The following is a 25,631-nucleotide window of genomic DNA, read 5'->3' as shown; positions in this document are numbered from 1 at the left end:
CTCGCGAACTACGTTACCACTCGGTGGCCCTCCCTCTGTGTACATGTGATCGCTGCGGCAGTGGACTGTGGAATCTCGGGAAGAATACGCCATTACTGTTTTGTGAGAAGAAGGAGATGGATGTGTGGGGCTTCTCTCTCCCTAGCGAGATGATTTCTCCAAAAATGTTCGAGCCTGGTTAAGGTTACATTGGTAGGGCTTTGCCCTGGTGAAAACTGGAAGTTATTTTGGTTTAATATTCTTCGCCTGGAAATTGTATTTTATGCAAAATACGTAAGTAAAATGTACTACCGAAGCGTCCTCACAACTTCATCTGGATGAAACTGTAAGTGTTGTTCCAACTAAACTTTTACTGATTTATTGTGAAAGACCTGAAAATTTCCCTATGTGAAGAAAGTGTGTGCGACACGATGTAATTTGGCGTCATCTAAAAACTAAGTCTTGCCTTGTGGAATTTCAGATTTTTTTTGGGCTTGTTAAATGGAACTTATTGCACGTGTAATTTACGTCAGTTAACTAGGGACTTGCGTGCTATGTGAACGAATTTTTTGGATTCTTCGAAATCGTAAATTGGAAACTTGATGTTTATTAATGGCTTTCTAGGCCTAAACGTTTTGTGGTAAAAGGCTATTATTTAACTGGAATAATTTACCAAGCGAGTCGCTCCAGGGATGTGGGGTTTACGTGTATATTCTGTTCCGGTTCTTTCTTCTTTTCTTGCTTCTCTATTTAATTTTATTTTTAAACTAAATTTTTCTTTTCTTGGTTTTTGGGTGGTTTTCTGCGCCAAGTTTTCTCTTGTCCTTTGATAGCATTCGCCTATTGTTGTTTTGTGGCCTGTGATTGGTCCCATCCTTCCCTTGACCCATTGTTGGTTGTTGCCATGGCAATGCTAAGATTGTTGATGTGTTGTGATGGGATTGATGATTTGTATTGATGTGCCTGTTATGAATTCTGCCTTGTGGGCGGTTTACCTTGGTCCCTTTTATTTTTCTTTGGCATTTTAATTTTTCCTTCCGCTCATTTTTCCTCCCGGTGTCGCGCAGCTTATTATTATTATTATTATTATTATTATTATTATTATTATTTTAATTTCGAGAAAAGTGTACGTGATACCTACCCATCCTTGTAGGGGCTCGTTTGGATACATCCTAAACAAGGTTTTATGTATCAATTAAAACAAAAAAAACTGTTTCTGCCAAGGTTGTTTTTCTAGGTTGAAAAGATGTTTGAAAACTTAGGTACTGGTCAAGGAAACCTTTTGGTTTGTAAGAAACCTTATGAGTTGATGAGGTGTTTCATTAATCTACGTAGCCTTACTAAGTCCTTAAAAAAACTAAATAAATATTTTCTTTATTAACGGTCGACCGTAGGGTTTTGGTTTGAGTTTTAAGTTTTTATATTTAATTTTATTTTTTCAGCGAGGATATTCCTTTCAATTTTGTTAATTACTTAATTTTGCTGATTAAATATCTCTTTGTTCCCCAAGGTGTTGGTGTTTTCCTTTAAAGGGGTGATAATTTGATATGACCAGGTGCACTTTATCCGCTCCTCTGGGGGCTCTGTTCTTTTCTTATGGTAAGTGCCTTTCTTCCTTTTTAAAGTGTTAGTCTAGCACGTTTCCATGTATCTGAACCGTGCCTTGGGTGCATGGTCAGACCTTTGGTGCTGTCACTTGGGGTAATTGCGGCTTTAATTGCTCTAAGTGCTTCAGTTCGTGGTAGCAGAGCGTGGTTAATTGATTTGTGTGCCTCTTGCTTGGATCTACCCGTAGGTCTGTTGTATCCTCATTAAATTTATTTTGCACTGTGTACTATATGCTTTAATCTCCCTTTCATTAAGCTTATCTATTTTGTTTGTGCCAACTACCTGGGTTTTTGCATTGTCCCTTTAAAAAACCTGGTCATGGGGGAAATATTAAATTATTTGAGGATTCAAAGAGAGTAAAAACTGAAACTTGTAAAGTATCTTCCTGTGAAAGGAACGCTTTTATTTGATTAATTTGTTAATTTATTGTTTCATGTACATCAACTATGGCGAGGGCTGTGCTGTTCCCATACCAGCTCAGGAAATCAGAGCTAGTTTATGAACTCACTATCAGGGGTATCAAGCCTGCTAACACTGTTGCTGAGGGCGCTGCTTTGCTGACATCGCATGTCCAGGTTCCTATTAATCTAGAATCTGTAAAGATGTGCTGCAACTTTGGTGAGTCCCTAAATTTAAGTACCGGTTCTCTTACCGAAATTGAGATTGTCAGACAAGAATTCATTGAAACTTCCCCCACTAAGGGGCAGATTAACAGACTTAAGGCTAGGGTGTGGCATTATTTAGGTCGCATCCAAGATTTGATTACTACGTGTCCCCAACCCAGTCTTGTTTCTGAAAGTACTAAGCTGTTAACCATTGCTTCTAGTATTTCTGCTGAACTAGACATAATGCTAGCAAGTAAGGATATGGAGAATTTATCGGTTGTTCAGAGGGAAACCTCCTCATTTCCTAATTCTAACAAAGCTTCTAGTCATGCTGATGCCTCACTTAATAATCAAGCTTCATGTTGTGCAGTCTCCCCTGTTCTTGAGAATCTGTTAGCCCGTTTAGATTGTGCCCCTTCTCACTCTTCACTAAAGGATATTTTCAACGGAGTTAAAAATTTCTCCGTCAATTCTATTGAAGAAAGTACCAGGTTTCTGAGGTTCCTGGTAGAAATGACAGAGTCGGGTAGTGTGTATTCTGTTGATGACTTAGGAATTTTCCGAGCCCCATTCTCTCATTGTGAGGGAATTTTGAAACGTGAAATCTCTGAAGCAATTTCAAATAATTTAACGATTATGGAATTTCATGAACTTGTGTTATCTAAATTTATTCCTTCCTTAGCATTGCAAAGTTTGATTCCTCAGTATTGCTTTCGGACTCAATTGCTCCATGAAAATCTTTTAAACTATGTACTAGACTTGCAGTTTTATTGCAAGGTATTTCGAATTTCGGTGCCAGAAGAGGAAATGGTGGCCCGTATTCTGAAAGGTATTTCCCCTGCCTATCGATCCTACCTCTCCCTCACGAAGAGTCCGACTAATTTTCTTGAATTAGAAGCTGCGTGTACCTTTGCTGAAGATGTAAAGCACGGGGATGCAGCAAGACCTATCTGCCACCCTCCTCCTACTGTGAACCCTGTTTCGCCTCAAACTAGGGGTAGTGGAATTCCAAAAAAATGTTATATTTGCGGGTCACGTGATGACCTTAGGAATGCTTGCCCCTCAGTCAAGCGTGGCTCTGGTCCTTGTTGTTATTTGTACGGCTCGAGGCAACACCTTAAAAATAATTGCCCTGCTTCGTTCCGAAAACGCAGTCAATGACTAAGACCTAATGGTAATTCTGGTGAATCGCTTGCGCCAGAATTTTACGTGGATTCTTAAAAGGTTATTTGCCCGCAGGAATGTAATAAGATCTCTGCTTTGGTTGAGTCTAAAAGTACCTTCGCGAAGGTGGAACTGAATAATGAACCCATTGTTGCTCTTATGGACTCGGGTAGCGTCGTCACCTTAATTGATGCTAATTAGTATGATGAAATGAGGTCCCCTTGTAAACTGTCTGAGTTGAAGAAGGTCAATGTTGCATGTGTCACGGCTAATAAGGATAATATGAAAATTTTAGGGTCCGTTGATGTGAAATTGCGTATTGGTAATTTTACTTGGAAGGTTCTTTGCTTGGTAACTCCAAAGCTAGCGTGTAGCATGATTTTAGGTACGGACTTCTTGTCAAGAACTGGTTTAATTTTGGACCTCCAGGCTAGAAAATTTCACTTTAAATTTTCCCCAAATTGTAAATTTGATATTATTGATGCTCCTTTGGGTACCTTCAGGTTTCTTGTGTAGGTAGGCCGCTACCTAGGGAGAACAACGAAATAGATCAGTTGGATCTTAGTCATTTGGATTATCAGCAAGCTAATCGTGTGCGTGACTTGTGCCATCAATTTCCCGATGTGTTCACTAGCAAGTTAGGAGTTACTGATGTTCTTGAGTATCAGATTGAGCTATCTGATAACACCCCTGTTAGATCTCCTCCTTACCGTCTTTCACCACCTAAGATGTTAGAACTCAAAAAGATTATTGATCAGATGCTTGCCGATGGGGTCATTAGACCGTCCACTTCTCCTTACGCATCTCCAGTTTTTCTAGTACCTAAACCCTCTGGGGGCTATCGTGCTGTAATCGACTACAGGGCTTTAAACCGCAAGATCATCTTGCAATCAATCCCTTTACCCGATTTGCACACTTGTTTTGAGTGATTCTCAGAAGCCAAGTTTTTCACTGTGTTAGATCTCAATCAGGCGTATTACCAAGTCCCGTTGTCTAAGTCATCCATTCCACTGACTGCTTTCATTACTGATTGGATTTCTGAGGCCCCCGTTCGGAATCTCTTGTGGTGCGGCCGTTCTTACGAGGCTGTTAGATTCGATACTCTCTGGTATTAAATTCAAGTTCGTCTTTCATTACCTTGACGACCTTGTAATGTTCTCAAATTCCTTTGAAGAACATGTCGAACACGTTAGAAAAGTCCTGGATCGCTTAAGAAAAGCTGGACTAACTGTTAAGTTGTCTAAGGTAGCGTTTGCTAAGCCGAGTATGTCTTTCCTTGGACATGTGGTTTCCTCTGATGGTGTCTCCATCGACCACTCTAGAACTCAGGCTATTAGGGACTTTCAACCCCCTAAAGATGTCAAAGGCATCGCACGGTTCGTGGGCATGGTGAACTTCTTCAGGAAGTTCATTCCAAATTTTGCAGAGATAGCAGCTCCTCTAAATCATCTCAGACGTAATGATGTCAAGTTCATCTGGGGCCCCTCCCAGCAAGAAGCCTTTGAGACCCTGAAGCTTGCCTTGTCAAATGCTCCTGTGTTGGCTATACCCGACTTTAGTAAACGCTTTATTGTACAAACCGATGCCTCAGGAAAAGCAGTTGCTGGTGTACTCTTACAGGAATATGAGGATGGTCGTAGACCGGTTGCCTATGTGTCTAGGATCCTCAATGATCTGGAGAGTAAGTACTCCATCTATGAATTAGAATGTTTGGCCGTGCTGTTTGCTCTTGAAAAATTCAGACCTTTCATTGAACATGTACATTTCGATCTAGAAACAGATAATCAGGTTCTGTCTTGGGTCTTGAACCGTCCCAAAAGAACGGGCAGAATCACTAGATGGGCGCTTAGGATCTCAGCCTTCAGTTTTCAAGTAAAGCATATTAGGGGGTCGGAAAATGTCATCGCTGACAGCCTTAGTAGAATGTTTGACGGGAGTTTTGGTCTTGATGAAAAATCTAAGATTGAAGAATATGATGAAACTAATGTTGCTAGTGTGGGTGCCATTCTTTCGGATCTACCTTTGTTGTACCATGAGTATGCAGATCATCAAAAGGCTGATCCTGATTTGAGAGAAATCATCGACAAAATTAGTGATGGAATTGTGGTCAAACCTTATTATCTGGTGAAGGGTGTCTTATGCTGTAAAGGTCGAAGGGACGCTAATTTCAAAATTGTTGTTCCCAAGGTTTTAGTGCCAATCATCTTCAAGTACTATCACTCTTGTCCCATTGGTGGCCATTTAGGCACCTTTAAAACTAGGCAGAAAATTAGACAAATCTTCGTTTGGAAAAGAATGGATGGTGATATCCGAAACATGATTAGGTCCTGTAAAATTTGTTCTATCAGTAAACATAGTTTGAACAACCATGTGGGTCTATTATCTTCCTCACAAGCCTCTCGTCCTATGGAAAGGTTATTCATCGATTTTGTAGGTCCGCTCCCTCGCTCTACCTTGGGAAACACTCATATCTTCGTTGCTATTGATGCGTTTTCTAGATTCTCTTGGATTTTCCCCACTAGATCTACGACTGCTCGTACGACTATAAGTTGCCTTAATTCTATCTTCGCATCCTTCGGCCCACCAAGTTTCTGGTTTCTGACAATGCCAGTGCTTTCACCGGTCACTTGTTTAAGAAGAACCTTTTTGAGATGAGCATTTCCCATGTAACCACTACCCCATACTATCCTAACCCTTCTTACGCCGAGAGAATGAACAGGAACCTCAAATCTGCTCTAATTGCATATCATCACAATAACCAATCCAAGTGGGACTCTTGCCTGCACTGGTTGGCTCATGCCTTCAATTCTGCCACACACGAAACTCATGGTAAAACCCCCATGTCACTTATGTTATGCTACACCCCGTACTCCACTATATCCAATGTTCTGGGCATTGATGATCTTCTTCCAGACTTGTCTAAACCAAATGACGTTCAGAAAATCTGGGATGAAGCCAAGAAGAAGTTGTCAGTATCCTATGAGAAAGGCAGGGTTAAGTATAACAAGGGTAGAAAGTCACCTAGGCTGAAGGTTGTAGATCAAGTTTTTGTCAAGACCTATCCCATTAGCAAGGCTATTAACAAATTTTCAGCCAAACTTGCTCCTCGGTATCATGGTCCCTGTACTATTTTACAGTTTTTATCTCCGGTGTCGGTACTGGTGAGTGACCCCATCGCCAAGAGGATTAGACGGGTTCATTTATCCCAGTTAAAACAGGTTAATGCATGTTTGGATTTGCGGATGAGAGCTACTTTTCAGTGAGCAAATTTGATAGGTCAACGTGGGTTATTATGTATGGTGTGAATTTAATCATGTAATTTTTTTCTTCCTTTTCTCGTGTACTATATTTATTTTGAGGAGTTTTCGGTATTGCTTATTGTACTTAACTTCTTTTCCTGTCACACATGGTTGCTTAGTAGGGTGCGAATTTTTACCTCGTGTTTAAGCTTTTGGTACCTTATCTGCTGCGTTTACGCCTCCGGTGATTCTTGACATGACCATGTAGTACTTTCTAGCGTGTACTTGTTCTAATCATTGTATTTTGAAAAGGTAATTGTGGTTTGCGAGAAGCGTGTGTACTTTCTCTTGCTCTATTTGTACCCAATTTCTTAATTGTTAATATCCAACTACTCTTTGGGTCTGGGTGCAGGTCAGCTCCGTCTATGATAATTCGATTATATCCTGATCATTTACGTTTCCAAAATTTTGATCATAAATTTATTTTTTGGCTCTTGAACTGCTGTTGCCTTGGTTTGGTACTCATTTTGGAAAATTGTAGGCAATTTCTGCTCTGTGCGTTGTTGTTTATCCGGTAGGAAAGCTGTTAGTCTCCTAACCCTTATTTATCTTGCCCTGTCCTAGTTTTTGGTCCTAGTTCTTGTTATCTGATTCCTTGCGGGTAATATTTCGGTTATCTATTCCAATTGTGGTATTGTTTGGTGTGCATTTGTTGAAACGAATTATCTTTTGGTTATCTTGTTGGTGTAAATTGACTAGGATCTGGATATACCCGGTGTTAGGTCCTGTTGGGTATGTTTGGTTTTCCCTGTGGGTATTGGCAATGGCGGAACTCTGTCAATCGGAATTGGTGGTGGTTGGCTGTTTGTCTTTACGGCATGGACTTCACAGTCTTCACTGCCTTCTGTCTCCAACTTCTGGTGACACGGTTCCCTAGGTTGCGAGTGCTCTGATGTCCTTCTCTGGGGCATTTCTGTTATCTGTTGTGAATTCCCGGTTTACTGAGTTATCAATTCCTAATCATTCTTGTACCGATGGTTTTCTGGTGAGAAAAATCCTGCCCCAGCTAACCTTATTTGGTAAAATTTTCTTTTGGTTTTCCTTCCTGGTAGTGGCGGTTAACTGAATGGTTTCTTATTGTATTTCTGCTTGCAGGTGGTATTAATTCTACACACTTCTGAAGTCCTTACTTCCCTGGTTTTAGTATCTAATGTGGTGTATTATTCTTGTAGTATGTTATTTAAACGAGTTGTAGCTCCATGTCGTCCTGCCCAGTCTATTTGTTATTATGGTGTTTTGCACGTATTGCACTAATGGATCCTGAACCTGAGGAGTGCGGTCTCCTTTCGTGCCTAGTAGGTATTGGTTTCGGTCCTGACGTAGTAATGTTGTAAACGGTACCGTGGTTTGGTTTTAGGTTTACCTTGTGAGGTGGAATGATGGTTTCACGACATGTTGTTGAGGGTAGTTGCTGTTTTCCTCCCTTTTTAGCTAACGCATGTCCGTTGTGGTCCATTATAGTTGTATTGTTGTCGTGTAGTATTGGTTACATGTTATGGCGCTTCGGTATGGGCGGTGTTGCCTTTAATTTACCCTGTGTCCCCGTAGATTGGGAAATAAACTCTGGCATGGATTTACAACTCACTGTAGATGTGTCTTATCTGCTTGCATATAAAGTGTGATTTCTGTATGATCTGGTCTATTCTTTGATTTTAATTCTCTGCATACCCTAGTAATCTGACGTCATCATGCAATTATCCTGTACTATAAAGTTCTTCTCGAAATAACCTGCCAGCCTATTGGTCCTTTTCCTTCTGGAGTGTTTGAAAACCTTGCCTATCGTTTATCATCTTGTCGTCCTACGGTGCGCCAGTTGAGTATGGGATCAGCTGGTGCTTCATAGGCGGCATTGAAACCTTCCCACTATCTGGTGATGGGGTTGTTTAGTGGTGTTTCTTGTTTCTCTGTTATTTGGAGTGTTTTCCAGCTACCTGGTTCGTGACCTATCTTTCATATCTTATTTACCTTGTACTATATTTAGTGAGGTACCTGTGACTGAGTGGCCACAGTGTGAGTCTATGGATATCACTTATTTCTAGTCCGGATTTGTCCGAGATTTCTTGTGGATAGCCGGTAGGGAATCTTGTCAGATCTGTGCTCCCATATTCAAAGGCGTTGGCTTAATTGAGGTGCTTTATTGAACCTTTTAATTGATTGAGTCGCCCATTGTTAAGGTATATGTTTGTATGTGTGGTAACATTGTGAGAAATATGATTTTAGATTGGGTAACACTGCTATTTCCTTTCGGCCAATTTCTGTCCCGGTTCATCATGGTGTTAAAGATTGTGTTTCATAACCTCTGCTACCCTCCTATTACTCTGTGCTTGGTGTTGCTTTTGGCTCGTTGCTGATGACCAACTATACGCGTACCCTCCATCTGAAAGATCTTGAAGTCTCCAACTGCAGCCTCTACATTCATCTTGTCTTGAGTAATTATTTACTGTAACCCATGAATTTTGATCCTTACCTAGTATCCTATTTCTGGGAGTTTCTCTTAATGGTAATATAAAAAAAAGGTAAACTATATCCAGTCCTGTTTCTTGTTTATTTGGGTTTTGCATGGAATGTATACGTGGAATTAAAATTGATTTATTGCAAAATTTATTTCTTGACCTTGGTCATGTACTTAAAGGGTTTAAGTCTTGTTAATTGGCTCACTGATTGGTGGTTCTATTCCGTTTTAAATTATACTAAAAGGAGGTTGTAAGCTTAATTAACTTGTAGTTCTGTGTAACGTTTTTCAACATCCTTTTCCTGGGTCAGGGTCTTGGTTTCGTAATATTATGTATGGACGGGAGTTTCTCTTAGCATTTCTGTTATGGGAATCATTCTGCATCCTTGACTTGGTGCTTGTCTGTAGGTTTTTTCCCTATGTAACGTTAGCCTCCTGGTTTCTGTTTGTCGATGGTCACGTTATTGTGTAGCCATCCTGGTAGGGTTGGTTGTATGTATTGAAAGGTGTTTGGTGGAGATAACTATTCTTGGTTTCCTAGGTTATTGTTTTCCTTGTGTATTGAAAATTGTATCCTTGGCCATATATTTTAGTTGGCATGATACCTTAAATGTAATGTAATTAGGTATTTGGGTATGGATTGTTTAAATAATTATCGTATTCTGTTCCTGTGCCATACCGTAATCTTAAGTCATGTTAATCTAGTTTAAGGTTAGGTTAAGTATTTTCCGATTGGACCTTGTGATTGTGTTTTACGCTCACCAATGTTGTTTTCTCTCTTCCCTTCCCTTTGTGGCCGTTTTTCCTTTTTTGGGGTTGTCGTTACCATCCAAACCAAAGGGTGGAAACCAAATGAAGGCGTTTCTTATCTAACGCAAGTCCTATAAAAAAATTACAAATTTGACAAACATGTAGTGATTTAAGTATAGGTATGTGATCGAGTGCAGTTAAGACCTAGAAGGTCTAATGTTCTAAAAGCAAACATTTATGAACTTTTCCTAAAGGTGTGTTTGTACCACAAGGTAGCGTAACCTTCGATCAGATGACGCATACGAACTTGCGGAAGTTAATTGTTCACATTAAAGTTTAGCAAGAAATCTGGAGGATAAGTATCTCCTGTGATCTGGACCATTAATAAATTTGCTTGCGTCTTGTGTGTTGCACAGTTTGGTGCATGGGACTTCATTATTATTGAAAGTGGCTAGACATTTGGTGTCGTCTAAGTGAACTGTACTGTTTCTTTATTCTTATCACATATGTTCGGGTTCTTGATGATTGTTGGACTCGTACTGCTGGTGGTGCATAAACTGAGACTGGCGATTGGTGGTCATTTTCACATTCGGACTATTCTACCAAAAACTTAGTTTGCTTCAAGACCACCGCCTTATGATGGTAAACATGTGCTGTACATGTCAAGTTTCGGGGAGGGAGACTGTTACCTGCGTAACAATTTTTCCCTCTCGGTAAATATTTTTGAACTAGCCACATGGCTGTAGAAAAACTCTGTTCTTAAAAGTGGTTTGCCGCTTCGTTATTCCTTCTTTTCAAAACTTATAAGCTGGAAACTTCTCCGCTGAAAAGGTTATTTGTTGTCCAGCTGACTGTGTGCACGTCCTGTCTGTGCCTTACTGTATTCTCCTGCACTCTAGTGGCGTAGGTATGTACTACCTCGCGAACTACGTTACCACTCGGTGGCCCTCCCTCTGTGTACATGTGATCGCTGCGGCAGTGGACTGTGGAATCTCGGGAAGAATACGCCATTACTGTTTTGTGAGAAGAAGGAGATGGATGTGTGGGGCTTCTCTCTCCCTAGCGAGATGATTTCTCCAAAAATGTTCGAGCCTGGTTAAGGTTACATTGGTAGGGCTTTGCCCTGGTGAAACTTGGAAGTTATTTTGGTTTAATATTCTTCGCCTGGAAATTGTATTTTATGCAAAATACGTAAGTAAAATGTACTACCGAAGCGTCCTCACAACTTCATCTGGATGAAACTGTAAGTGTTGTTCCAACTAAACTTTTACTGATTTATTGTGAAAGACCTGAAAATTTCCCTATGTGAAGAAAGTGTGTGCGACACGATGTAATTTGGCGTCATCTAAAAACTAAGTCTTGCCTTGTGGAATTTCAAATTTTTTTTGGGCTTGTTAAATGGAACTTATTGCATGTGTAATTTACGTCAGTTAACTAGGGACTTGCGTGCTATGTGAACGAATTTTTTGGATTCTTCGAAATCGTAAATTGGAAACTTGATGTTTATTAATGGCTTTCTAGGCCTAAACGTTTTGTGGTAAAAGGCTATTATTTAACTGGAATAATTTACCAAGCGAGTCGCTCCAGGGATGTGGGGTTTACGTGTATATTCTGTTCCGGTTCTTTCTTCTTTTCTTGCTTCTCTATTTAATTTTATTTTTAAACTAAATTTTTCTTTTCTTGGTTTTGGGTGGTTTTCTGCGCCCGGTTTTCTCTTGTCCTTTGATAGCATTCGCCTATTGTTGTTTTGTGGCCTGTGATTGGTCCCTTTCTTCCCTTGACCCATTGTTGGTTGTTGCCATGGCAATGCTAAGATTGTTGATGTGTTGTGATGGGATTGATGATTTGTATTGATGTGCCTGTTATGAATTCTGCCTTGTGGGCGGTTTACCTTGGTCCCTTTTATTTTTCTTTGGCATTTTAATTTTTCCTTCTGCTCATTTTTCCTCCCGGTGTCGCGCAGCTTATTATTATTATTATTATTATTATTATTATTATTATTATTATTATTATTATTATTATTATTATTTTAATTTCGAGAAAAGTGTACGTGATACCTACCCATCCTTGTAGGGGCTCGTTTGGATACATCCTAAACAAGGTTTTCTGTATCAATTAAAACAAAACAAAAAACTGTTTGTGCCAAGGTTGTTTTTTTAGGTTGAAAAGATGTTTGAAAAACTTAGGTACTGGTCAAGGAAACCTTTTGGTTTGTAAGAAACCTTATGAGTTGATGAGGTGTTTCATTAATCTACGTAGCCTTACTCAGTCCTTAAAAAAAACTAAATAATTATTTTCTTTATTAACGGTCGACCGTAGGGTTATGAATATTGTGGGTTGCATAAAACTGCATTGGAAGGGGCGGCTGAATCACGCTGTATGAATGTTCAAATTGAATATACTCTATGTCTATGTTAATTGAACATAAAAATATTGGTTTTACACCTATCATAGTTGAATTATGCGGTAGCCTTTCTAGCAACCTAGATTTGGCCCAAACCATTTTTTCAGTATAATTATTGTCCGACTCGTTGGCTGAATGGTCAGCGTACTGGCCTTCGGTTCAGAGGGTCCCGGGTTCGATCCCCGGTTGGGTCGGGGATTTTAACCTTCATTGGTTAATTCCAATGGCCCGGGGGCTGGGTGTTTGTGCTGTCCCCAACATCCCTGCAACTCACACAGCACACATAACACTATCCTCCACCACAATAACACGCAGTTACCTACACGTGGCAGATGCCGCCCACCCTCATCGGAGGGTCTGCCTTACAAGGGCTGTACTAGGCTAGAAATAGCCACACGTAATTCAAAATAGTATAATTATTTAACTATATGAATGTTAAAGTCCGCCTCTGTGGTGTAGTGGTTAGTGTGATTAGCTGCTACCCCCGGAGGCCCGGGTTCCACTCCCGGCTCTGCCACGAAATTTCAAAAGTGGTACGAGTGCTGGAACGGGGTCCACTCAGCTTCGGGAGTTCAACTGAGTAGAGGTGGGTTCGATTAACACCTCAGCCATCCTAAAAGTGGTTTTCCGTGGTTTTCCCGCTTCTCCTCCAGGCAAATGCCGGGATGGTACCTAACTTAAGGCCACGGCCGCTTCCTTCCCTCTTCCTTGTCTATCCCTTCCAATCTTCCCATCCCCACCAAGGCCCCTGTTCGGCATAGCAGGTGAGGCCGTCTGGGTCAGATACTGGTCATCCTACCCAGTTGTATTCCAATGTCTCACGCTTCAGGGCACTACCCTTGAGGCGGTAGAGGTGGGATCCCTCACTGAGCCTGAGGAAAAATCAACCCTGGATGGTGAACTGATTAAGAAAGAATGTTTAAGTTGAATATACTGTGTCTTTACTAAATGAGCATAAAATTAGTTTTACATATATCATAGTGGAACTGTGCGGTAGCCTTTCTAGCAACCTAGATTTGGCCCAGTAGCCGTCAATAGGAGATGGTTATCTTGTTGCACTTACCCTTAAAACAGTACCCACCATCATCATCACGGTAGTCGTCAGACAGGACCACATAAAATAAGTGTACAACTTTATTACTAGTGGACAAAATTAACGCGCATTTTTATATATTTTTTTCCTGCTTGACCTATAATCTTGTGAAGTTAAACACTTACCTCAGCTGCGACAGATGGCCCGAGACTCAACTCTGACAGTACCACCGTGCACCGAAAAGTCATTTCAGCAAGAGCATGAAGCAACAGAGAGCAGAATAGATTACGGTGTAGGGAGATGCGGTGACCATGAAGTTGTCTGGAACGAGATATTGACAAAGATGATTATCAGACTCTCCAGAGCATAGGATACGGATCAGAAGAAGGGAGATGTTAGTGATTATAAAGAAGATAGTGTCATACTTATAAAAGTAGAATCCCATTCATGCATTACAGTACATTCATTACCTTTCTATCAGTAAATTATATTCAGTTTAATTCAACCAATACGTAAGATAAGTGTATCGATTTTCGAAGTAGAGTGAGAAAGTTCTATAGTTCTTACTTCGTCACATAAGATTATAGTATTTAACTTTGAACTAATGAAAAAGATCAAAAGGAAATGTCATGTGACAGGACTGGATAGAGAAAAGTTTACCAAGGTTGTATTAGATGCAAAAATATGTGCTACAGTATAAGAAAAGCTAGAAGACCAGGATTAAGAGGACTGGAAGGTATGCAGGTAATTTTAGTAGAAGTTCGAATAGAATATCGGTGTTCCTTCATCGAAACAAATGGGACTGAAAAAATATAATTTTTGGGGAGAAGAAAAATCTTGTTTACTGGCTCATGAAACATATTTTACACGTTTGATAATATACCATTGTCAAACACATGGGCTCAATTACGAACGACGAAGACGTGATGGTACGGATGAGAATGTTAGGGTAACTGTTGCGTCCAGGTCATCGGCAGGGTAATGAAGTAAGTTATGTTAAAAAAAGTGGAAATCAATATTTATAAGTCGACAAAGAAGCACATGCAGTAGATATGTACGGAGGTGGAACCTGAACTTTGACCGAGAGAGCATTTCCACCCTGGGAAATGAAAATACTGAGTCAAATACAGTAAACGGTCGACCTGTGGACAAGGAATAGAGCAAATAGGAATCATAACGAGCTAGACAGCCTATAGTACAAAGTTCCGGCAACAGTGACAAGTGAAGATGAGAAGGCTGAAATGGTTTGGTCATGTGACAGGAATGGATAATGAAGGTTTCTCAAGGTTGTATTAGATGCAAAAATAGACGCTACAGTACAAGAAAAGGTAGAAGACCAAGATTAAGATGAGAGGATCGTATCCAGGTTAATTTTAACCGAAGTTCGAACAGAAGGCCGGGGTTCCTTCATCGATAGGAATGGGAGTAATTTACTCGGGGAGAGTATAAGGACTCTAGTGTTTGTAAAAGCGGTGGATTAAATTCGTTCATACCCCACAGATGTTTCCGTAGACAGCTAATTCGCATTCCTCTTCTTGTGCAATCTTCCCACAGAAGGTTGGCGATCATTACAGAGTAAATTTTCTTATGTTGTGTTTCATATTTCGGAAGATGTGGCTGCGCGGTTTGGGTTTCGTAGCTGTCAGCTTGCATTCGAGAGCTAGTGGGTTCGAACGCACTATCTAGCCCTCCCCTAACCCTTTGTCGTCATAAGACCTATCTATGTAGGTGCGACGTAAAGGGGAATTGTAGAAAAAACGAGAAAACAAACAAACAAACAAACAAATATGCTCCCTTAACAGAGTTTCCGTATCGTGAATGTCGAGATCTTGTCGGAGGTTCCGCGCCCAGGCTAATCTTCTCCGCGCATATCCACATTTTCCTTCCCTCTTGCCTTCTATGATCTGTGTTTTCAGCCTGTATTAATCGTTTTGGAAGATGTGACCGAAAGAGGCTGCTTTCCTGCGCGTTTTGCGAGGCTTAAGCCTTCGTATGATTTGCCTATACGACGGAGTGAGTAGCCTACCTCCTCGGTGGTGACAGGGTCTATCCATGGGATTTTCGACATTCTGCAATACACGCACATTTCAAAGGCCTACAGTCCGCTCATTGATGAAACTGTGTGCCCATTATTTGACACAGTAAAACAGCACCGGTAACAAATAACACTTCACGACATGCCAACGAATTTCGAATTGGAGTCGAATTGGAGATCACGGTTGCACACAAGAAGTCTTAATTTCATAAACACACTTCTTCCGATGCCGATTCTGGTTTCAATTTCCACATCCAGGTCGCAGTCTTGTGTTAGCTAGCAGCCTAGATAGGCCTACCTGAAATGTGACAGGTGTTTCCGTCCAGGGTGAATATTCCGCTTTGCTGATTACCGAGACATTTGTTTTTCTGAATGTTTATTTTAAGGCCAGATTCCTTGCTTACTTCGTCGATGCTCTTCAAAAGGGATTGGAGATCTTCTAAACTGAAAGCAAGTATCATGGTGTCATCTGCATATCGGACGGTGTTTATTTGCATCCTTGTGATCTTAATTGCTTTATCAAAATCATCGAGGGCAATTCGAAAACGACTTCAGAGTATGAGTTACGTAGGATAGCAGAGAGCTTTGAAAATTGGATTATAAACTAGGATACAACTTTGTGTCACACTATTTTTGGTGTCTTGATCCCTTCAGTAACGCAATACTTATGGAATAAAATCATAGTACCATCTTAGGAGAAAAAACCATCTTGTGCATGCAGACACGCATCCTACTGCTTCATCACACTCTGGATACCTCCCGACAATGGGAAACATGCGTTAGGATATCAGGAGGAAGTTTCCGGAGAATTGTTTGGTGTCATTATTCACCAAGACAACGGGCGTTCACATGTTGCGAAGATCACGCAAGAGGTGTTAATGAAGAAACGGAGGGAGTTGTTCGACCACCCATCCTGTAGCCCAGACTAGCCACCTTGCGACTTCCATCTGTTCTAGCCTCTTAAGGTATTTCTGAAGGGCAAGCCTTCCACAACGATGGTGAACTCAAGGGTGCGATGTTCAATTGTTCAAACAGCAACCACAATCCTCTTTTTCAGACGGTATGCGACACTGGGTGAAGTAATGGATTGCATTCTGAATACTCTTTCTTATAAGACGGCACTGCATTTCATTTCTTAAACATTGTTATTTCTGTTTGCTTTGTAATTTCAATTGCATTGGCTTTGTGTTAATAAATGGTCTGGGCGGGTTAAGGTGATCACACTTGGAGGTCAATAATATAAATGGAATATTATGTAGAATTATTTTATGAAATATGGGAACAAAATCGCGTGTGATGGGATTCTACGAACTACAGATTATATGTGATTTGTATTACTAGACAATCAATACGCCGTCAATAATTTTAACACAGAATAGAGAAAATGGAATGCGTGTTGGTTAGTATGATGGAAGGAAAGACTTATCTGTACTATTGCTCCCTTTGATACTGATATTCAATATTACACCCTAGGTATACAAGGATGTTCTGCATTTGTTGGTCACTCAATGGCGAGATTGCTTGCAGTTAAAAGTCCGTCGTGACGTAAATTATCTCAGTAGCAAGATCGGCTAGAGCGGTAAATTTTGGGGGAAAATATTGCATAAAAGCCAATGCAATGCAATGCAGTCATATTACGTTTGCGCCATTTTCGGTATGATAAAAGCACCGTTTCTTATTCCGTGTATCATGTACAATGGCTAATTTTGTTTGGACATACGGTACATAGAAAGTGCCATTTCCTAAAATATTGACTTGTTCGTTGCATAACAATTGTAAATTACTTTGAGTTCTTAACATAACAATAATTTAACTTTCGATATAGACTTACACAAATTGTTCATTTTTCTTGGTTACAATTTGAATGTTTCTCATTGTAATAAAGCCTGCTTCAAATTTTTAGGAGCAACAGGGAGTGATTTTCTATTCTATACATAGTTGGAACATACAAAATTGCTGTAGGATTCAATGAAGTAGACCTACTTTCTACAGTACATACAGTAACTCCGGTCGTATGTTTTGCAGAGTTTCTCATGTAACTAACCGTCTGCTTTATATTTATATCACCGAGCTCGATAGCTGTAGTCGCTTAAGTGCGGCTAGTATCCAGTAATCGGGAGATAGTGGGTTCGAGCCCCACTGTCGGCAGCCCTGAAGATCGTTTTCCGTGGGTTCCCATTTTCACACCTGGCAAATGCCGGGGCTGTACCTTAATTAAGGCCACGGCCACTTCGTTCCAATTCCCAGGCCTTTCCTATCCCATCGTCGCCGTAAGACATATCTGTGTCGGCGCGACGTAAAGCAAATAGAAAAAAAAATTATATCGCCGGGCTGAGTGGCTCAGACGGTTGAAGCGCTGGCCTTCTGACCCCAGCTTGGCAGGTTCGATCCTGGCTCAGTCCTGTGGTATTTGAAGGAGCTCAGATATGTCAGCCTCGTATCTGTAGATTTACAGGTATGTAAAAGAACTTATGCGGGACTAAATTCCGGCACCTCGGCGTGTTAACCTGTGAATATGAGTCAAACGGAATCTTCTACGCAGCATAATAATTCTCAGAGTGAAAATTTATTGCTGTGCACAGTTGCAGGAAATATAATGCAATGTTTAGTGCGCAAATAATAATAATAATAATAATAATAATAATAATAATAATAATAATAATAACAGTCTGTTATGAACCGAGAGGAGAGGCCGCGCATGTTAACGCACGACGGCTATGGAGTCACGCTATGCATTCGGGAGGTAAGTGGGTTCGAACCCCACCGTCGGCTGTCCCAAGAATGGTTTTCTGAAGTTTTCCAATTTCACTTCCAGGCAAATTCCGGGACAGTTTCTATTCACAGGCCACAGCACAGCCGATTCATTTCATCATCATTGGATTCTGAACAGATGATGGTGTCAGGAAGGGCATCCGACCGTTAAACATGTCATGACATATCATCTCACCTCATCTCCGACCCCGTATCAGGAAACAGGATTAAGGAGCAGACGTACATTATTTTATTATGAGAAAGTACAATATAAAAAGGCATTATAAAATAAAAGCCGGCCCCGTGGTGTAGGGGTAGCGTGCCTGCCTCTTACCTGGAGGCCCCGGGTTCGATTCCCGGCCAGGTCAGGGATTTTTACCTGGACATGAGGGCTGGTTCGAGGTCCACTCAGTCTACGTGATTAGAATTGAGGAGCTATCTGACGGTGAGATAGCGGCCCCGGTCTAGGAAGCCAAGAATAGCGGTCGAGAGGATTCGTCGTGCTGACCACACGACACCTCGTAATCTGCAGGCCTTCGGGCTGTGCAGCGGTCGCTTAGTAGGCCAAGGCCCTTCAAGGGCTGTAGTGCCATGGGTTTTTTATTATAAAATAAAACATAAAATCAGATATTAGCAAACAATGACGATGAAGGAAGTTATTATTATTATTATTATTATTATTATTATTATTATTATTATTATTATTATTATTATTACTTAAATACAACATAGGCTTATGTATATCAAATGCAGTCAAACTTCTATCACTCGACCGTCTGTAACTGGAATTTTCAATCTGGAAGGAATTTTCGTTTTCCGGCGGATTCTTAGGCCTATATTTTCCATAACTCAAAGTTCCAATACTCGAATTTTTTGATATCTCGAATGATATTTTCAAGACCAGATAAAATAACTTTTTTTTGCAACTCAAAGTTATGCAGAATATTACGTTTATGCGTACTCGATTATTCCCAGATAAAACCAGTTCCTGATGTAGGAAATAGCCACAGGGAAATGGTGGACATCTTTTCAATGACAGGCCTATGCATTTATAAGTATCAGAAAATGAGAATGTTTCTTATTAAGGAATATTGAAACTAGTTTTTAAAAACACCGACTTGTATTACGATATCCAATAATTACTAAAATTGTAGGTGTAGAAAAAACTGTGACATTGGTGACAAAATATTGAGTTTAACGATACAGCTGATTTCTTTTTGTGGAACTGAAGTAGTAAGCACTTATTTCTATACCTCGAATTTTCCATAATTCGATAATTTTCAGCCTCCGCAAGCACTTCGAGATATCGAAGTTCGACTGTACTAGCTTTTATCCTAGTTTGTTATCCTATGACTACATTTATTGAATACAACATTTGGAAGACAGTCAAGTATAATATAACGGCCTCAGGAGAGGCCAGGTGCAGGCCTTTTGATTTGACTGCCGTAGGCGACCTGCGCGTCGTGATGAGGATGAAACTATGATGAAGACGGCACATACACCCAGTCCCTGTGCCAGAGGAATTAACCAATTATGCTAAAAATTCCCGACCCTGCTGGGAATCGAACCCGGCACCCCTGTGACCAAAGGCCAGCATGCTAACCACACAGCTATGGAGCCGGACGACAGTCAAGTTTTACGTTCATACATAGCCATGTGGTCGTCAACACAAACCGTTCCTACTGCACTGTTGTGCTTAGTCTCTACTAACCTATTGTTGTAGCGTCGTCTGTCCTGAACGTTCACACTTGCACACTGTATGCGTTCTGGACATTTGAGCTTGCCATAAATGTAGTAAGCCAGTAAGAAAGCGCCAACGGGCATAGCCGTGTTGAAACACCGAATCCTGTGAGATCTCCGAAGGTAAGCAACATTGGGCGTGGTCAAGATTTGGATGAGTTACCACGCGCTGTTGGAAGGGAATGGAGGAGCGGAAAGGAACTGGCCACCATACCGTACGTAAATTCCGGCTCTATCACACCTCTGCGGAGGTTAGACCTGCCTTCGGGCAGAATACACCCTTACCTGAGTAAGAAAGCAGTGCGCTCCGAATGAATTGAATTAATAAACTCTGAAAATTACACTGCGCATTTTGTCATGTAATCGTCAGCGTTTTTGTCATGTGGCGATTGGTGCTTATAGCCCTTATAAAACAATTGTTAGCTCGTGGTATGCCAACTGGTGAAGTCACCTTTGAGCAAAATACTGTCATAATCCAGACATGAGTGATCAAGACAGCGCAGAGCCTCCTTGTATTTGATACTGTTTTGTGTAGATATTAGTTGATACTCACTCGTAGAGACAAAAGATTGCGAGTGCGGGCACAAGCATGATGACAGACGCGATGTAGGCACCAATCAGAACGTAGTTGTGTCTTCGGTCTGCGTCGAGACGCATACACGTCTCGTAGCTACTGCGCATGCGCCACTGGCCACCCTCTTCACAGCGTCGACTTGCGAACCCTGAAACATTTCTACTGCCTGCTGGTTTACAATTATATAGAGACCCTTTAGAGTTAAATATGACATACATAATTCATACGAAGAATACCATTATTATTATTATTATTATTATTATTATTATTATTATTATTATTACTATAATAATAATAATAATAATAATAATAATAATAATAATAATAATAATAATAATAATAATAATAATAGAATCACTAGTAGATTAAGGATGAAGAGATGAACATTATAGTTTCCTACCTGAGCGATCAAAATAAATCGGTTGAAGTGGGAAGATTTTTATCAATTGAACTTCGTATTCAATATGTTTTTCCGTGGTTTCCCATTTTCACACCAGGCAAATGCTGGGGCTATACATTAATGAAGGCCACGGCCGCTTCCTTCCCATTCCTAGGCCTATCCTACCCCATCGTCGCCATAAGACCTAACTGTGTCGGTGCGACGTAAAACAAATAGCAAAGAAAAAAAATATTTCAATATGTAGTTCCACAAGGCTCTATCCGAGGTCCTTTTCTATTTTTGTGCTAAGAAATGATTTACCTGATAATATAGAGTCTATTGACTGTTCACTTTTATACGCATATTATGATTATATAATTTTTAAATGAAGCTAAGTTAGTTGAAGAGATAAATGTGTTATGTAAGCAAAAACTGAACATGGTAGCTGAATGGTTTTCTGCGAACAAGCTTAAATGATGAAAGGACTCAATCAATTATTATCATCATCATCTGTTTACCCTCCAGGTTCGGTTTTTCCCTCGGACTCAGCGAGGGATCCCACCTCTACCGCCTCAAGGGCAGTGTCCTGGAGCTTCAGACTCTTGGTTGGGGGATACAACTGGGGAGAATGACCAGTACCTCGCCCAGGCGGCCTCACCTGCTATGCTGAACAGGGGCCTTGTGGAGGGATGGGAAGATTGGAAGGGATAGGCAAGGAAGAGGGAAGGAAGCGGCCGTGGCCTTAAGTTAGGTACCATCCCGGCATTCGCCTGGAGGACAAGTGGGAAACCACGGAAAACCACTTCGAGGATGGCTGAGGTGGGAATCGAACCCACCTCTACTCAGTTGACCTCCCGAGGCTGAGTGGACCCCGTTCCAGCCCTCGTACCACTTTTCAAATTTCGTGGCAGAGCCGGGAATCGAACCCGGGCCTCCGGGGGTGGCAGGTAATCACGCTAACCACTACACCACAGAGGCGCTCAATCAATTATATTTAATATATTGATAATCAACATGTCCAATTAATAGGAATGCATTTGGATCCAAACATGAGCTGAATGGCTCACATAGACTTTATTTCAAGTAAACTATCAAGAGTAGCGTATCTCTTGAAAGCTATCAGAGAAAACGGTACTTGTAAATATTTATAAATGCCTACTTTCATTCCTTCCCAGTATTCTTGAATATGGAATTCTACTGTAGCGTAACTGCAGTCGGATTTCTGCAATTTTACTTCCCCAGAAAAGGGCATTACGCATTGTAACAAAATCTCCTATGATGGCCCACTCTAGGCCTCCTTTTATTAAGTTCTCTGTTGTGAACACATAATATATTTAAGTTATAATGAACTTAAAGCATAGCAGAAACAGACAAAATCAGGCTCAGAAGTGACGTTCTTGAACATAACACCAGGTCAGCTAACCAAGTCGATGTACTGTACCTCGTAATAGGTTACAAAAGACGGGTTCGAGCCATTTCATTGCTCAGTTGAAGATATGTAATAAACCTCCATCAGATCTGAAAGAACTACCATCTAATATATTCAGAAATAAGCTCAAGAAGTGCTTGTTCATACCTTTTACTAAGTGCGGAATTAATTCGAAATTAATGAGTTTGTTATGCTATGTATTGAAATTAGATATTGTTATTAGACTGTGTATGTATATTGTGATTTTTTTTACAGTATCTATTGTATGTGTCCGCCTCTGTGGTGTAGTGGTTAGCGTGATTAGCTGCCACCCCCGGAGGCCCGGGTTCGATTCCCGGCTCTGCCACGAAATTTGAAAAGTGGTATGAGGGCTGGAACGGGGTCCACTCAGCCTCGGGAGGTCAACTGAGTAGAGGTGGGTTCGATTCCCACCTCAGCCATCCTCGAAGTGGTTTTCCGTGGTTTCCCACTTCTCCTCCAGGCGAATGCCGGGATGGTACCTAACTTAAGGCCACGGCCGCTTCCTTCCCTCTTCCTTGCCTATCCCTTCCAATCTTCCCATCCCTCCACAAGGCCCCTGTTCAGCATAGCAGGTGAGGCCGCCTGGGCGAGGTACTGGTCATACTCCCCAGTTGTATCCCCCGACTAAGAGTCTGAAGCTCCAGGACACTGCCCTTGAGGATGTATAGGTGGGATCCCTCGCTAAGTCCGAGGGAAAAACCGAACCTGGAGGGTAAACAGATGATGATGATGATGATCTATTGTATGTAACATATTTAATGACTGAATAACAATTCTATCTATTTGTTATATGTTTGGTTTACTGTGCAAGTGGTTCTGCGGTTTGGGTCGCGTAGCTATCAGCTTGCATTAGGGAGATAGTGGGTTCGAACACCACTGTCGGCAGCCCATTTCATTTTCCATTTTCACACCAGTCAAATGCTGGGGCTGTACTTTAATTAAGATCATGGTCGCTTCCTTTCCACTTTCAGCGCTTCGTCGCCATAAGACCTATCTGTGTCGGTACGATGTAAAGCAAGTTGTAAATGTGTATACATAGGTATGGGTCCTTGGCTGAATGGTCAGCGTCTGTCTGGGTCGAGGATTATAAGTGCGTATGGTTAATTTCTCCGGTTTGGGGACTGAGTGTTTGTGATCAACTTAGTATACTTCTCTTTACTCATACAACACAATATCCTACAAAACCACCATAGAAACATGTAATACCGAATACATTCCTCCATACAGGGATAACACCAGGAAGGGCATCCGACCATAAAAATCAGCTAAATCTATATTAAGTCCCGACTTCAGTTAATTGGCATTTAGGCCAGGAAGAAGGAATATATTTGTTATTTGTCCCAAAAACTACCGTAACGGTTTTCGGAAACGCCGATGTGCCGGAATATTGTCCCACACGAATTGTTTTACACCGTGCTGAGTGGCTCAGGCGGTAGACCGCTGGCCTTCCGAAAACCAATTGGGCAGGTTCGATTCTGGGTCAGTTCGGTGGTATTTGAAAGTGTTGAAATACGCCAGCCTCATATCGGTAGATTTACTGACACGTAAAGGAACTCCTATGGAGAAAATTCCGGCGCCTCACTGTCTCCGAAAGCCATGAAATGTAGTTAGTGGGACGTGAAACCAATAATATTATTTCAAAAATTAAGTTCCTATAAGGAAACAGTAATTTAATTTCATCACTTTGCAGAAAAAGAACCAATCTATTTAGGCTTCTGCAGTTATGAAATTACCAGCGTTTCTCCCCAGTGTAGCAGTGGATGCGTCAGTTGGATTCCCACACCTTATAAACATTAAAATAGGAACAATAATATACATCACCTTTCCAATACTTATCAGTCCTAATATTTAGGATACAAACATTACAACTGGTGTTATAAGTTGGGAAATGTTTCGCTTAACTGTCCTAAGCATCCTCAGCCAAAATAAACCTTAGCCTAAAGTTAGGTCAGGGCCCCGAACACACACGGCAACGGGTAGACGATTACCAGACCTCCTCGAGCGGCTAAGGTGACCAGTCACTGCTCTTTCAACATAAGGGACTTCAATTCAAGCTCATTGCGTCTAATTTTCTCCATCTATGACTGTTGAACTCCCAGTAGAAATTCGAGGACACCTGTTTTCGGCTTTAACCTACGTTTAAAGGAACTGGATATTTACCTCTACATATACGCAGTTTCAGGCATGATCATTCCTGTGATGTGTCACTACTCCATTAGACAACTACTATATGGGATTCTCTCATGTCTATGCAATGGAATGAGATTTAAATAGTGACTATTCTAATTACATTCTTCATTCCAACGAACAGAAAATAATCATTATTATGTATAAACATCCGCCTCTGTGGTGTAGTGGTTAGCGTGATTAGCTACCACCCCAGGAGGTCCGGGTTCGATTCCCGGCTCTACCACGAAATTTGAAAAGTGGTACGAGGGCTGGAACGGGGTCCACTCAGCCTCGTGAGGTCAACTGAGTAGAGGTGGGTTCAGTTCCCACCTCAGCCATCCTGGAAGTGGTTTTCCGTGGTTTTCCAGTTCTCCTCCAGGCAAATGCCGGGATGGTACCTAACTTAAGGCCACGGCCGCTTCCTTCCCTCTTCCTTGCCTGTTGCATCCAATCGCCCCATCCCTCCACAAGGCCCCTCTTCAGCATAGCAGGTGAGGTCGCCTGGGCGAGGTACTGGTCATTCTCCCCAGTTTTATCCCCAGACCCAAAGTCTGAAACTCCAGGACACTGCCCTTGAGGCGGTAGAGGTGGGATCCCTCGCTTAGTCCGAGGGAAAAACCGACCCTGGAGGATAAACAGATTAAGAAGAAGAAGATGTATAAACATTTTTATTGATTGACTGATAGCAATATGATATCCTGTATCATTTTATGTCTTTCACTATCAGCTCTAATTTGTGTTTTATGTTTTATTGCTTGTTGCTTTACGTCGCACTGACACAGATAGGTCTTATGACGACGACGGGATAGGAAAGGCCTAGGAAGTGGAAGTAAGTGGCCGTGGCCTTAATTAAGGTACAGTCCCGGCATTTGCCTGGTGTGAAAATGGGAAACCACGGAAAACCATCTTCAGGACTGCCGACAGTGGGGTTCGAACCTACTATCTCCCGAATACTGGATACTAGCCGCACTTAAGCGACTGCAGCTATCGAGCTCGGTACAAAGACAAATAACAACATGTTTAAATAGTTGAGAGGTAGCGATGCAATAATTCCGGATCTCAACACTGCAGAGCATAGATTGCACCACTTATGATTTAACATGAATAAGAAAGACAAATAATAATATGTTGAAATGGTTCAGAGCTACCGGTACAATAATTAAAGATCTCGTCACTGTAAAGCATAGATTACGCTGTTGTCACTCTTGAAATTCATACGACCCAAATCATAGAAACAGA

At 41.2% G+C, this 25,631-nt stretch overlaps 1 protein-coding gene across 3 annotated transcripts in view; it reads right to left on the bottom strand.

The window, feature by feature from the left end:
• The window catches only part of LOC136875673 (calcitonin gene-related peptide type 1 receptor), a 409,243-nt gene that overhangs the window by 11,647 nt on the left and 371,965 nt on the right, over positions 1–25,631 (bottom strand). For 2 of the 3 annotated variants that reach the window (XM_067149225.2, XM_067149226.2), the window contains exons 5-6: positions 20,374–20,563; positions 13,480–13,615 (exon numbers count right to left, since the gene is read on the bottom strand). In XM_067149225.2, the coding sequence (XP_067005326.2) occupies positions 13,480–13,615; positions 20,374–20,563 (326 nt within the window). The remainder of the gene's footprint in view (positions 1–13,479; positions 13,616–20,373; positions 20,564–25,631) is intronic. The other variant, XM_067149227.2, reaches the window with a different exon arrangement.

This window comes from Anabrus simplex, chromosome 6, assembly GCF_040414725.1.
Source record: "Anabrus simplex isolate iqAnaSimp1 chromosome 6, ASM4041472v1, whole genome shotgun sequence".
Taxonomy (NCBI): domain Eukaryota; kingdom Metazoa; phylum Arthropoda; class Insecta; order Orthoptera; family Tettigoniidae; genus Anabrus; species Anabrus simplex.
The sequence above is the reverse complement of the archived record's forward strand: the minus strand, read 5'-3'. Positions and strand labels throughout refer to the sequence as shown.